The sequence below is a fragment of the Diabrotica virgifera genome, chromosome 9 (assembly GCF_917563875.1).
Source record: "Diabrotica virgifera virgifera chromosome 9, PGI_DIABVI_V3a".
NCBI classification, from domain to species: domain Eukaryota; kingdom Metazoa; phylum Arthropoda; class Insecta; order Coleoptera; family Chrysomelidae; genus Diabrotica; species Diabrotica virgifera.
This window is the reverse complement of record NC_065451.1, coordinates 2770081-2785707: the sequence shown is the minus strand read 5'-3', so window position 1 is coordinate 2785707 and position 15627 is coordinate 2770081. Positions and strand designations below refer to the sequence as shown.

Sequence of the window (15627 nt, the reverse complement as noted above, 5' to 3'; positions counted from 1 at the left end):
AATTGTGTATAACCGTATGTCTGAGTTTTTGGGTAGATTTAAAATTGTAAGTGATTGCCAACATGGCTTCCGTACCGGTAGATCCACTCAGTCTGCTGCCTGCAGATTCTGTGAAAGGGTCTACAGATCTTTGGATGCAGGTGAATATGTGGCAGGTCTCTTTTTTGATCTAACCCGTGCCTTTGATTGTCTTGATAGCCGTTTTGTTAGCAATAAACTGTATAATATTGGTTTTAGAGGCATATTTTTAGATTGGCTAATCAATTATCTATCAGATAGGATAATTTGTATTAAAATCAATGAAACTATTTCGGAGGAACGTTTTATTAATCTGGGAGTTCCACAGGGCTCTTTATTAGGACCCATGATTTTTTTGTTGTTTATTAACGATGCATCTAACCAGTTTGATGTTTTGGACCGGACGTTATTTGCAGATGATACTTCTCTTGTGGTCTCAGCACAGACCTATGAGAAATTGGCATCTACTTGCAATAGTTTTTTAGCTCGATTTAATGACTGGTGTCGATCTAATAACCTAATTTTAAATGTAGACAAAACAAAAGTAATATATTTTAATAACTTAAATTCTGTAAATCCTGTACTACACCCAAGTTTTAACAATGTACTACTGGATTCCTCAAATCATACAAAATTTTTAGGTATCCATCTCGACTCAAAATTAAAATGGTCAGTTCACATAGACATGCTCAGTAAGTCCCTTAATAAGTCGTACTATGCATTATCCCGTATTAAAAATATTATGCCCATCTCTGCGCTGTTAAATGTATACTATAGCCTTGTTTATAGTAGACTTTGTTACAACATAGTTTTATGGGGAATGCAGTCAACAGTGACAGAATATTTATAACACAAAAACGTATAATATGAAAAATGTTTGGAATTAGACCTCTTGAGAGCTGTAAGCCCATATTTATTAAGAATAATATTTTAAGCTTTCCATGTATTTATATCTTCAGAATGTTACTATATGCTGTTGATAATATTCATACGTATGACAGAAATTCTAGTTTCCACAATTATTCGACGCGAGGTGGCGACTTGCTGAGTGTACCTGGTCATAGATCAAGTAAATTTGAAATGTCGGTAAAGTATATGAGCATTAGATTGTTTAACGTTTTACCAAAAAAATATAGAACAATGAATAAATATTCCTTTAAGAAATCCATTAAAAACTTATTGCTTACCAAATGTTATTATACTGTGGAAGAGTTTGTTTCGGACAGAAATATTACCTAAATGTTATCAATTCTATCTACATACCTTAAAGTGTTTGTAAAATTTATAAATGTATTAATTTTATTGTTTGTTTGTAAAACTAATGACATGTCCTATACATTGTATGTCTTAAAGGATGAATAAATATTATTATTATTATTATTATCAAATATACCTAAGCAGGTTTTAGCATGTCTAAGCATGTCTCCGATCCATATGTCAACATATGTTGTATAAGGGTTTTGTATATGGTTATTTTTGTTTCTTAGGCTTAAGTTTTTGCTTCTCATATGTCTACTCAGTCCAAAATAGCATTTGTTTGCTAGGATTATCCTTTGCTTGATTTCTTCCATCAGGATGTTCTCCTTGGTGATCAGTGATCAGGGAGCCTAAGTATGTGAATTTGTCCACAATTTCAAAGGTAGAGTTGTCAACCATGAATTGGTGACTGATGTTTTTGGCTCGATTGTTGGTGTTGATGCCATCATCTTAGTTTTCTAATCATTTACTTGCAGGCCCATATTTTTTGATACATTTGAGAAAGTGGTATACATTTCTTCTAGCTTGCGTGTTGTGCGGGCAACTAGGTCCACATAATCTGCATATGCCAAAATTTGGGATGATTTATTAAAAATATTTCGTCTGTTGTCTATTCGGGCATCTTTTTTTTATTTTTTTTTGTGTGAATTTGTTGGCTTGATTACTATGCTAAGACATAAACTCGATTCAACATCTCGGAGGTTTTGGGCATCTTGGACCACCTTCCAGAGCTATATTGAAAAGGAGAAATGCCAGCACTCCTCCCTATCGCAGCCCAACATGCGTTTTAAATGCCTGTGATTGTTCGCCCTGTATTTCGACTCTGCACACAACTTTACGCATTGCTAATAATAGTTTCTCCATTAATTATTATTCCTTTACTTTATTATCTTTGTATGTAGACTGCATAATATGTAGACAGTTAGTCTGCATATAGCACTTTTCAGTTATGTTCTGAGTTCTACATTAACTATTTTTCGTTACTTTTTAAAAACGACCAATATTTTAAATGAAAATTGACATAACTCAAATTGTTGATCTTTTTTCTCAGATACCATAGTTTTTTGGTTTTGCTACTTACATAAATTAGAAATATTAACTTACTCATATTCTTCGTTTCTAATTTACACATTTTAGCAGTTACTGTTTAAAACTTATACACTCGGGTGCAAAAAAATCGATCCACTGAAAATTTGGTCATTTTTGATGTCTAGAATTTCCTAAATCTGTTGTCCGATTTCAGCGATTTTTTTATCATGTTATAGCCTTATCCATTAACAATATCGCTGTAATAATATTGTTGCTAGACAGGTAAACTGTCATTGTATATCGGGTGTACGAATCAAACTGTGTTTTTTTCTCAAAGTTCGCATCACCCTGTGGTCTATCCTTGCATTAATAAAATACTGAAATTAAAACCCAACTATGGCCTCAGGTTTTCTTAACATTCTGTTTTTAAATTCATTCGCTTATGTTGGATAATAAAAAAGTTGGGTACTTTAACATCTGGCCATGTTCGTCGTCAGTACAGGGTGTTTCTAAATAAGTGCGACAAACTTTAAGGGGTTATTTTACATGAGAAAATAATTACAGTTTGCTTTATAATCATATGTCCACAAATGCTTCGTTTCCGAGATACGGTATGTTCAATTTTTTTTTACAAACTGATGACTTATTTATTGATTTAAAACCAGTTAACATAGAAGTATATAGACGAAGTTAACATAGAACATAACATAGAAGTTTAAATTCACCATTGGCGTGCATAGGGTAATATGATCGGTCATAATACCCGTTTGCGCGCTAATGGTGAATATTAAATTCTTAATTCTATGTCAAAAAATGTGCAATAACTATGTCTTAAAACCCACCAAATTTGATTTGCATATCTCAACTGGTTTTAAAGCAATAAATAAATCGTCAATTTGTAAAAAAAATTTAACATCCCATATCTCGGAAACGAAGCGTTTGCTGACATATGATTATAAAGCAAACTATCATTATTTTCATGTGTACAATTGCCCCTTAAAGTTTGCCGCACTTATTTCGAAACAACCTGTATTGATGACGAACTTGGCCAGTTGTTAAAGTACCTAAGTTTTTATTATTCAACATAAGTGAATGAATCTAAAAACACTAGAATAGTCCACAGGGTGATGCGAACTTTGGGAAAAAAACACAGTTTGATCCGTACATCCGGTATGCAATGACAGTAGCAACAATATTATTACAGAGATATTGATAATGAATAAGCCTATAACATGGTAAAAAAATCACTTAAATCGGACAACAGGTTTAGGAAATTCGAGACATCAAAAATGACTAAATTATCAGTGTATCGATTTTTTTGCACCTGAGTGTAGTTAACATATTCTGTTGAAATTGAAATTGAAATTCTTTATTGAAATAGAAATCCTACTAACAATATTTAAATATGAATTTGCCTAATTAAATGTAACATACAATATACAATACATGCAATATTATACAACACATACAGATTTATTAAAAATTATTTTTTTTTATGTAGGTAAAATATATGTCTTCAGTAATTTTTAAAAAATTTGAACTATCAGTGCATTCTTAACACTAGGGGGAAGATGGTTAAATTCATTCATACATTTGTAAAACAGGGATGTCATTGTGCTATGTTTATTAGTTTTTTGAATATCAAAATCTTCAATATTTCTCATGGTATATGAATGAACTTGACCCCTCAATGTAACATATTCATTAAAATATGCAGGCAGCATTCCTTTTTTTAATTTAAAAATGAAAACCATAGTAAGGTAGTAAAGCCTTTGTTGAACTGAAAACCAACCTAAAGTAGAGTACATCATCTCAATTGGCGTGTAGCGATTGCATCGAAGAATTGCTCTCATACCTCTGTTATACAAAATTTGCAATGATTGAATTGATCCTTTATCACCTAAATATAAAGCACTTGAACAGTTGTCAAAATGGGGCTGAATTATACTTCTAAATACAGTGATCCTTGAAAATAATGATAGATCTTTGCTAATTCTATTAAAGAAAAATAATTTTTTTAGATATTTTCTTGCAAATATATTGAAAATGAGGTTTCAGAGAGAGTGTGTTATCCAGTATAAATCCAAGATATTTAATTTCATTGATCCATGGCATACATGATTCCTTCACCAATGTGAGGATGAAGCGCTTGATTATACACATTTTTGATGTTTTTTTTTCGTTCAGAGTATAAGTCTTAGGATCAGACATCCGCACGCAATGTGTTAAGTAAAGATCTAAAAAATCCATTTTTGTCTTCTGATGAAAGTTGTTTTTTGCGTTTTGACACACTTCTGGATAAGTGAAATATTCGTAGTATTTTCTAATTAATTTTTTTAGGGGATGTAATATCAACATTACGATACAAAACAGACATAATCCGAATACCAGAAGGCCACTGCTGGATCGAGGGCGACCACACTGGTCATTCTATGGACTCTAACAACTTCGGTCCCGTATCCGTAGGCCTTGTGACTGCCAAAGCGACTTGCATAGTGTGGCCCCCTTCCAGGTGGCAGCTCATTTACTCATCTGTACCTGAATCTCGAAGACCTCTTAATCTGAAACCTAGTTTGAAGTCCGGAAGCCTAGTGGAAATTGCGAAGTGTTAATACGATGAGAGCTATATCATTAGTAAACAGATTCGAGTTTGAGTTTCCCGGGAACGTGGCTAGGAATGCTATTATATTAGGAGATGTGGATAACGATGGCTGTAATGAGTTAATTGTGGGGAATCAAAATGGAGAAGTGGCGATATTCAAAGTAAGTAACAAAATTAATTCTAACAATAAAATACTGAAATTTTTATTTTCAACACTTCCACCAAATTTATTACCATTTATTGTCATTAAAAGGGCCGGTATTTCAACAGCTACTTAAGCTTTTGCTTAGCTAAGCCTCTGTCATAAGTTAAGGAGAAGCTTAAGCTGGGTGCCGTATTTCCATCATTTCCTTAACTAAACTCGTCCTCAACAGTCAAGTTAATTGGTTTGGTACCTCTGAATACGTCAAAATGCCAGATCTAACTGTTCTGAGGTAAAAACCACTACTGTTGACATTTAGTTTTATCTTGTCATCTGTGTCAGTCTTATTTTTACTTCACTTAATTTTGTGTACATGGTAAATGTGTTGTTAGCAAGTTGTTAGTATATTGTGTACATATATTTTCTCTGGTTATATTTTTTATTGGAATTCTGCATAAGCAATAGATCCATCTTTGTAATTTTGATTATTGGATTTATATTCCTTAAAATGTCAAATTGAAATGTAAGTTTACTTTTGTAAAATAAATATACCAAGCATTGTAGAAATAAATAATTTTCATATGTCTACACCTGTCAAATGGAGTAAGAATTTTATTTTAATAATCGTTAATAATCCAATAATAATGTTATTACGCAAAAGTTGGTTTTCAAAATAACTCGAGAATTATTAATCTATAGAAATAACCTCAAAAAAACAGAAAACAAATTTTAAGCAAAGGCTTAAACCAACTCCCGCGCGAGCTTAAAATTATTTGGTTTAAGCCTATGCTTAAGCCTCAAATTGAAGTGGAAATACAGGTATCTAGGCTTAAGCTCAGGCTTAAAGTAAGCTTTGGTTAAGGACGATTGGAAATACTGGCCCTCAGTATTGAATGATAGATGAAATAATATAGAATTTTACTTCTTACAATCTAACTTGAGAGCTAAAGTGATATATTATGTAATAGGTCAAACATATAAAAAAAGAATGTGTGTACTTTGTACGCACGTAAGAAGTTATACTTCTATTACATAATTTCAAAGAAATAAATATACTTAACAGGTTATTTGTATTTTATTTAAATATTTTTTTAGAAACTAACTTTGTTACCTACCACTTTTAAAAATTTTTTATTAAAACGATACCAAAAATTAAAAAAAAAAAAAAAGAATATGAATCGTCCGGAATTTGAACCCGGGACCTCTCGATCTCTGGTCACACGCTCGACCACTGAGCTATATCCCCTTTGCTTTGACAGGTTACAAGATTTCTCATACATACTGACAAATTTAATAGACCAAGTGACGTATACAAAAATACAGTAAAACCTAGATAGAACGGACCTCTATTTAACGGACTTCGGATATAACTGACAAAAAATCCTATCAAATGTAAAAAAAATGAAAACCGAAATCTGGAAGAAAAATCAGCAAGGACAGGTTCTCGGCACTGCTTTGTGCTAACGCCGATGGATCGCTTGGTTTGACTGCTATACTTGTTGGCAAATCTCGTAAACCTAGAGCTGTCAAAGAAAAGAAATGCATTATCTGCTCGTTTCATATTATAGCTCTAATAAGGCATGGTTCATCACAGATATTTGTACCTGCATGTGAGAAAATTTCAAGAGAAGAAACGGGAAATAAAGCCGAAAGAGGTGAAATTTTTATTGATTTTAGACAGAGCTCCTGCTTACCCCATTGAAAATATTCGACATTTAGAAGTTGGTAACTTCTGTTTTTGCCAAAAAAATACATCGTTTATTCAACCCAAGGATCAGTGAATAATTTTGGCAACCAAACGAGTAGGTATATTGCAGAAAGTTTATAGATGAAGTAGAAAAGCAAAAAAGTAGCAAAAAAAACTTGATTCCTTGTTCAATTACAGATTTGTACACTGTATATAAATACAGCAGACAATATTTTTAAAATAAAATTGATTGATTTTAAATCTATTTTTATATAACGGACTCTCGGCTTTAACACCCAAATACTCCGTTGTATCGAGGTTTTACTGTACTTTAAATATACTTACTATTATTATAAAACATCTTATTCCCGGGGAAGACAAATCCAAATACACAAAAATTATAATAAATAATACATTTACTAAAAACACTAATATATCCTTTTAATGACTTATTTGCGCTGACAGCGCTGATACATACATTATCTTGAAAGATTAGCAACGAACTACATACTCTCTGGGTGCGCATGCGCCCGGCATTATAAAATTTCACTCTCGATCGTAAAGAAGTATAACTTCAAAAGAAAGGAATAACACCAGCTTTCAAGACAAAAAAAGTAAGAACAACAAGAACCAAAAGAACTTACACTGTTGTGACTACCCGAAAACTTACATCTGTCAAACTGGTAGAACCTTAGCAAATGTATAGCAGAACACAAAAGGTCTTTTAATAAAAGAAAAACAGATTCTACATATGCACTTCACCTTCTAGATCATATTCATTCGTTTAATGACCAATTTCAAATACTCAATATTCAAAATAAAGGCCTTTATTAGAATTTGTCTTTATTAGAATCTATGGAAATTAATGAATTAAAAAAATGTAGAATCACAGAAAATGCTGCTGAAACATTGACTTCAGACACTTGGCATTAGATTTATTAGGGTTTTTACTCTTTTATTAACAAATTCACAGCTTTACACCTAACTGACGTTCACTAAAAGTTCAGGTTAAACTGGAGTTGAACTCGATATGAGAAATCGGCCCTTAGGGGCCGAAATCAGTTTAACCTGAACTTTTAGTGAACGTCAGTTTAAAGTCAAAATCGTCTTTCTCAATTCACGTTCAACCGATGGCAGTTTAAACTTGAACGATGCTTGAACGCTAGAATTCGGCTGTTCAAAGATTTCTGAACCCAGTTCAGATGATTTCATGGATTACGCATGCGTTGTATTAACACGAAACGCTGTCATAATATAAATATATCCTATTTTATTATATTAAGCCTAAAGATAAACGATAACATTATTTTTGTTTTTATAACATTTATTTATAATTATTAAAATGACTATTTGACTATAAATACTTAAATTTAACTTTATTCAAAAACAGCATAAAAACGGTAGTTCAAAATGGCGACAGTTTTTTACCTTTTGCCATCTATTGGCATTTCTCGAAAGCTGTACAACGTGCACTGACATGAACGCGCAATGAGAAATGCATTCCAAACAAAACGGTGGTTCACCAGTGAACCTGGTTCAACTGAACCATAGATTACCGCAGGTATGAGAAATCGACCCTTACAAACTTATGGTCTTTAAGTTTTCCCAGTGGCGGCCGGTGAGGTAGTGCCATGGAACCATGGCACTATCTTATTTTTTTACAGAAACATATTTTTTTATCTTTAAACCGTTTTAATGCCCGTTCATTTTTTTGTGCGTATTTCTTTTGCCTTTATAAATTATATAAAATCTGGCAACGGTGTAGTATACTACAACACTCGCCACCCACAGCGGACGGGATGATCGTGCCAAAATCTTAGATGGCTCACCTGAAAAGAGAAAGATTTTACGGACATTCTATGTAAGTGATAGAGATAGAGCTATATTGCACTTTTAATACACGTTTAAATGAGACTATTCGTGCCTGGCTCGACAAGGAAGATCTAATATGTTTTACTATGATCATAGTGAATAGTGGATCGTAGATCCAAAAAGATTCTCGTACAGGGTAGTACATTATATTTTCGAGTTTCTTTACGCGCTCACTCGCTGGTTTTTGTATTTATAATTATTACATTTTTAATTATAAATTATTATATTTTTAAATAATTTAAAAATTTTTAATTTTTAATAAAACCCCAGTTAAATTCAGTTTATCGTGATAGTCTAATTAAACACAATGAACAAGAAGTTTTTTATTTTTATTTTTTATTTATTTTATTTATTTATTAAATAGATGGGATCACCCCATTACAGCATTATAATAACATTATATTTTTAATCTAATTTATCTTATAACTACACTTAGAAAGAATTGGATAAGAATCGATATGTTTTAAATCAAATTAAAAATTATATCTATATGGTTTTGTGGAGCTTTCGAGTCAGTTTTGAGAAATCACGACGAAGAAAATTTAGAAAACAGAGGCATCTTTATGGAACTGTTTAATGTTAGCCGAATTAGACAACGACTTAGGTTCATATTCATAATTCCAAATCTTTTAAAAGTATGTACCTACCTCAAAACAACACAAAATGAACTCCTTCAGTGCATGTTAGATGTTTATCACGAGGAAATAGGAAAAGAAATTGAAAATTATCTTTGTGTTGCATGATTGCCGATGAAACGACAAACGTCGCGACGCTGGTGAATTTCAGTTAGTTATAGTTTTCCGATATTTGTGTAAAAGGCGACAAGTTGAGAGATTTTGGAGATTTTACTTGCTGGACGGACATGATGTCAAATCAATCACTGAATGCATTTTAAATGTTTAAATTTCTTAACACCCCAGAAATGGTATATACCTACATAACATAAAAGTATCCGTACCTATTATACCTTTTTTGACAATATCGTGAACCGTCACTAAAAATTTAGGCAGCTGCCCGAATTCTGGCACTACCTACTTAAAGTGATACGAGCCGCCACTGAGTTTCCAGCATCTTTCAAGATACATATATCTACTGTTTTCAGGGCAGGGAAAGACACCAATCCATTCCAAAACTGAACTTCATCGGCTGCATGGCTGTAGGAGATATTACAAACCAGAATAAGAATGTACTGATAGTGATCACTGCCGATGGTTGGTGTTACCTCTATATCAACCCAGTACCACTTGTAGAAGACTCATTTCAAAAGGAAAAAGATGAGGGCGTAGAAGAGGTAGGTGTTTAATTGTGTAACTGAGATTTTTATATGAAATATATTTTTATATAGATTTTTTAAATAGATTTTTCTGTGGTTACATCAATTTTTTGTGGTTTATTTGAAATATTGTGGAAAACTATTCAAGAATTTTTTTCTGCTGAGCCAATTAATAAAAGATTTGAGTCAAATCTATTCCACCACAAAGCAGAATTCTTATCAGTTCTACGATAATTTTTTCATCTTTCATCTAGTGTCCTATTAATAGGGAACTTGCACATTTTTTTTATTACATAATAATGTTCAGTTATGTATAAAAATGAGATTTCCAAAATTTCAAGCTTCAAAAACTCATAATAACTTAGAAGTATAAATTTAAAGTGTTCTGTATTTTAAAATAGTTCAAACGACCCGTGACGTCACATAATTTAACTATATGGTTCCGTTTATGATTATATTTAGGTATATTCTTCTTCTTCTTCTTCAGTTTATTGGCCTCCACCTACTTGGGTATTTGGCCAGCTCGTCGTCGGGGAACAAAGGAAAAATATTTATATTCTAATGACATTTATCGTATGTCATTGTAATAAATACCAGTTTGTTGAGATTGGAGTTTGATATAGTTATTGAAGGAAAGGAAAGAAGGTTTACTATGAAAAATAAAACCATTTTGTAAAAGTACAAATTTTCTATGAATAGTTCAAACGATCAAAAATACTTCGTCACATAACTGTATTTTCTACTGACGTTTGTAATGTCTAATTTAAAATTTTATACAATTTTGTTTACTTTGTTGGTTCCGAATGTAAACATATAACCCGACGACGTTACGACGCCTTTTGGACTGGCTGGTATAATTTGATTTTTAATCCTCTTTAGGGGCCAAACGAAAGACAAACAAAACTTTTTTATCTTTGATACATCTTTTAAATTATGTTCTGTTGTCATTTATAACATTTTTTTCGAATTTAAAATTTTATGCAAGTTCTCTATTGTATTCAATTCTATAACTGGTTATAGATGGTTATATATTCTTTAACTGGTTATGATGTTTTATATCTCTGTTTTTATTTAGTAATTGTTTCAACTGTTTATATGTTTAAATTCATGATACTGATCTCTTAGTAGGTTCCAAAAATGGTTTTTATTGACAATTTCTGCCATTCTGCTTGATTTGAGTATTTTTTGTATACTCAGGAAATTTATTTCTTTAAGCTTTCATGCCTATTCCACAAATAGGCCCATAATATTTTGATTTTTTGTGAACTCATTCTAGTTGTATTATAGTTGTATTAGTTGTATTATGTTGTAGTATTATGTTGCATCAGTCGTATACAGTCTTCTCACGCGCGCAGCTACCCTTTCTCTAATCATTTCTTTTTCTCTCTGTTGCTTACGTTGCTTATGTTTACCCCTGTTATCCCTCTCTTTCTAAAATCCCTTTTCTTTTAACGATTTTTGTCACAGCCTCTAAACTTTATTTCACGTTAAGAATAGAACGTTACGCTTATGGAGATCAGTGTTGACAAAACTCTCGGGCACGGGTGGCTACTCGACTGCCGATATACGATTCATTTTAATCAGTACGGCGTGGCATCGGCGCGCTTCTATTTTTCATAAGAAATGCATGTGGCTATCTTCGCAATGTTCTATTCTTAACGTGAAATAAAGTATTCGCGGTGTGCAAGTACTTGGAAAGGGAAACAACAAACGACCGTGCGCGAGTCGCGGAGAAATATTGCAACTAGCTTAAATAATTCATATTGTCAATTGAAATTGTCAAATTGACGTATATTTCATACCTTCTGTCATTGACGCAGAAAAATTATATATTGCTCCACAATATTGATATGATACGCAATTATTTTATAAAGGTAAATTTAATTAATTGTATTTTGCTTGCAGTACTGCATTTTAATAACTGATTTTATTTACTACATACAATTGTTTACGTTTGCTAAACATAACCTGCATCTTATTTTTTCTTCTTATTATTTTTTTGGACTATGGTCTTGACAATTATCCAGCAACCAGGACTAATATAATTGGCCAATATAATTAAAAGTGCGAATAAAAGTACAGAGCGTAGAAATAGAGGTCGCTTTGCCGAACTTGCACGGTCCCAATCATAGATATATAATACTCTAGATTGCGTCCTCCGATCTTAAAATGGGTGACGGTTGCGACAGAGATAAATGAGCCTATTTGGTCGGTAGTCTCTTTTTAATTTAAGGGGAATATCGACGACGTGACTATCCCACTTTATCGAGTATTATGTATTGACAGTTGGAGCGGGTGGAGACGAGAAATGGTCTTTGGTCTTCGGACGTGGATAATCGTGGTTCGAATCCCATACCAACTTTACCTTTTTTATTTTTATTTACTCAATATTGCGTTTATTAGATATTTTTACATCTGAAAAATGGACCTAAGTAAATCTAGCAGATAATAAATGTACCTATGTATAGTAAGTTAATATTGGAATACATATTTGTGAACTGCATAGTAAAATAAAAGTCATTCGTTATTAATATAAATTCGTCCTTATTCGAATGATGTGAATAATATTTGTTTTGCTTCTACTTTTTTAAAAAATTGTAACAATAGTTTCATAAATAAAAATAATGTCTAATTACTTATAATTGAATCGGTCATTTCAAAAACAGCAAAGTCCACAATTTTCAGAAACTAACTTTTTGAGAGGAATAGACTCCTTTAAGATAAACGTTGTGTGCAAAAACAACACCAGTCCAGTAAAAACATTAGGAACAAAACTACAATATAACTCTGAATTTTGATGTCGTCCATTTCATCCATCTTTCGACTATATAGTTAAGTTTTCTTTGCTCTTCTGTAAAATTAGGAATATGTGACTCGTGTTGTTTTTGAAATGACCGATTCAATTAATAAATCGATGGTACATTATGTTGATATTAATTATTGGTAATTGTTTACGAATATTTTTAATTACTTTATACTATTCTACCATTAACTTATTAAAAAAATAACATTGGCTTTTATATTTTTAAAAATCTATAGGTACCTACACAGTTTTTCTTATTTGTTATATATTTCTTTGCATAGATTTATTTTAGAGATGTAATAATATCTAATAAACACAATATTGATTAAATTAAAAATAAAAAAAGTAAAGTGGTATGGGATTCGAACCAGGATTATCCACGTCCGAAGACAAACGACCAGTTCTCGTCGCCATGCGCTCGAACTGTCAAACCATCTAAAATACTCGACGACAGAGTAGGATAGTGACGTCGTCGATACTCCCCTTGAATTAGAAAGAGACTACCGACCAAATAGGCTCATTTATCTCTGTCGCAACCGTCACCCATTTTAAGATCGTAAGGCGCAATCTAGAGTATTATAAATCTATGGTCCCAATAGCACTTCTTTAACCTCATTTTCCTGCCTTGTCACAACAGTCATAAAGTTGTGTGCTCCTAAGATGGACACTCTTATAGCTCCGTTCTTTAATCATTGAACTTTCTTCATTTGTACACACAGTGTTCTGCTGTCGCTTACTCCACAATCCACACAGCTACCATCTATTGCCTTGTCTATTCTCTCAAGACGACTTGTAAGGAATTGCGTGAAGAATTAGTTCGTGCTTTTATATTTGCACTTCACCTACTCCTCCACGACCGGGATCAGAGTCTTGTGACAGGTAGTTCTTTCGAGACGACAGATTCAGTAAAACACAGGTTAAAACAAAATAAATATATTCAATGTAATTATGTTCTTCTTCTTCTTCTTAACGTGCCCTATCAAGTCCCCTTGACGTTGGCGATTAACATGGCGAAACTGTCTCTGTCTCGAGCTATTCTAAATAGGTGTTCTGCTTTCTTTATTCCTGTCCACTCCCGGATATTCTTCAACCAAGAGGCCTGCTTTCTACCAATTCCTCTGCTTCCTTCGATTTTACCCATCATAATAAGTTGAAGAATATTATACCGGTCTCTTTCTATATTTGATGTTATCAAGCAGCTCGCGGGTAGCATTTGCTCTCTTAAGGACTGCCACATTTGTCAGCATAGCCGTCCATGGTATTTTCAGAATACGTCTGTGCAGCCACATTTCAAAGGCCTCCAAACGGTTAATGGTGGATATTTTTAATGTCCATGCTTCGACACCATACAAGAGGACTGACCAAATGTAGCATTTAATCATGCGCTTTCGAAGTTGAAGTTGCAAGGTATCATTACAAAAGAATGACCTCATTTTTAAAAATGTCGTGCGGGCTATCTCGATTCTACATTTTATCTCTTTATCTGGATCTAGTTGTTCAGTAATATGGCAACCAAGATATTTAAAACTGGATACTCTTTGAATTATATGACCATCAACATATAAACGTGAATCTTGATGGGCCAAACGGCTAAATACCATGTATTTTGTTTTTGAACAGTTTATATTTAGGCCAAACTCTCTTCCCACTGTGTCAATGGCATTTAAAAGGTGTTGTAATCCATTCATATCATCACTTAAAATAACTGTATCGTCTGCATATCTGATTGTATTTATCAGAATTCCATTAACCTTCACACCCCATTCCAAATTATGCAGCGCTTCCTTAAATATTCTATCTGAATACAAATTGAACAACAGTGGGGACAGTATACAACCCTGTCTGACACCTCTTTGTATTTTGCATATTTCTGTTGATTTTCCATTTATGCAAGCTGTCGCTGTTTGACGCCAGTATAATTTTTCTATGATTCGCACATCTTGACTATCAACTCCTTTATCCTTTAATATTTTAATTAATTTGTGATGTTGTACTCGATCAAAGGCCTTCTCATAGTCAATAAATACAGCAAAGACGTCTTTCCTTTGATCTCGGCATTTCTGCAATAACACATTTAGTGCAAAGAGTGCGTCCCGGGTTCCCAGTCCATTTCTGAAGCCAAATTGTGTTTCATCCTGGTCTTCTTCACATTTATCTCTGATTCTACTGTGGATGATACGTAGAAAGATTTTCAAGGTGTGGCTCATAAGGCTTATCATTCTATAGTCGCTACAGTTTTTCGGACGTTGTTTTTTTGGTAGGGTTATGAATTCGGACTTTAACCAATCTTCAGGGATATCACCAGTCGAATAAACATCATTGAAAAGTTTGACTAGTATTCCAATGTTTTCCTCATTTATGAGCTTTAACATTTCTGTAGGTATGTTGTCGGGACTAACGGCTTTCTTGTTTTTTGCCAATTTTATAGCATGTTGTATTTCTGATTTTAGTATTTCTGGTCCTTCACCTTCATCTAAAGTTTCCAGTTCTTCGGGTCTATCATCATTATACAGTTCATTTATATAATTATACCAAGTAGTTCGAATTTCGTGTTCGTCTATTATCATTTTTCCCGACGAATCGGTTATAGTATATGTGGAGTTTTCTTATAATAACTAGTTTCTGTAATTATGTACAGATCAAAAATAAAAATAAAAAATTCTCTTTATCGTCCCGTTGCAGCGAAGTCCTCCCCTGGATAGACGTCTGCAGAAGAAAAGCAAAATTAATAACGAAACGAAATATCCTTGCACCTCACTGCAGTGTCAGTTGCAAAACAGTCACGCGATTTAATATATAAATTTATCGGGAGCTCGTTCACTTCACTCGCTACCGTTTAATTATGAGCCTGCGAATTACCTCACCCCGGTACACCTCGCTGCTTAAGTCCTGCCTGCCTGAGTTTGCGAGATCACGTCAGTACGGTGTCTCGCTACTCAGGTCG

The 15627-nt window shown here is 33.1% G+C and overlaps 1 protein-coding gene across 2 annotated transcripts in view; it reads left to right on the top strand.

Annotated features, from left to right (window-relative positions):
• LOC114326984 (KICSTOR complex protein ITFG2-like) overlaps window positions 1–15627 on the top strand; it is a 41336-nt gene that overhangs the window by 10300 nt on the left and 15409 nt on the right. The window contains exons 2-3 of one of the 2 annotated variants that reach the window (XR_007701049.1): window positions 4645–5067; window positions 9710–9888. Coding sequence is in view for 1 of the 2 variants with exons in the window: in XM_050662875.1 (XP_050518832.1) it covers window positions 4921–5067; window positions 9710–9898 (336 nt within the window). In the remaining variant the exon portion in view is untranslated. Of the gene's footprint in view, window positions 1–4644; window positions 5068–9709; window positions 9899–15627 lie in introns of those variants that run through there. The other variant, XM_050662875.1, reaches the window with a different exon arrangement.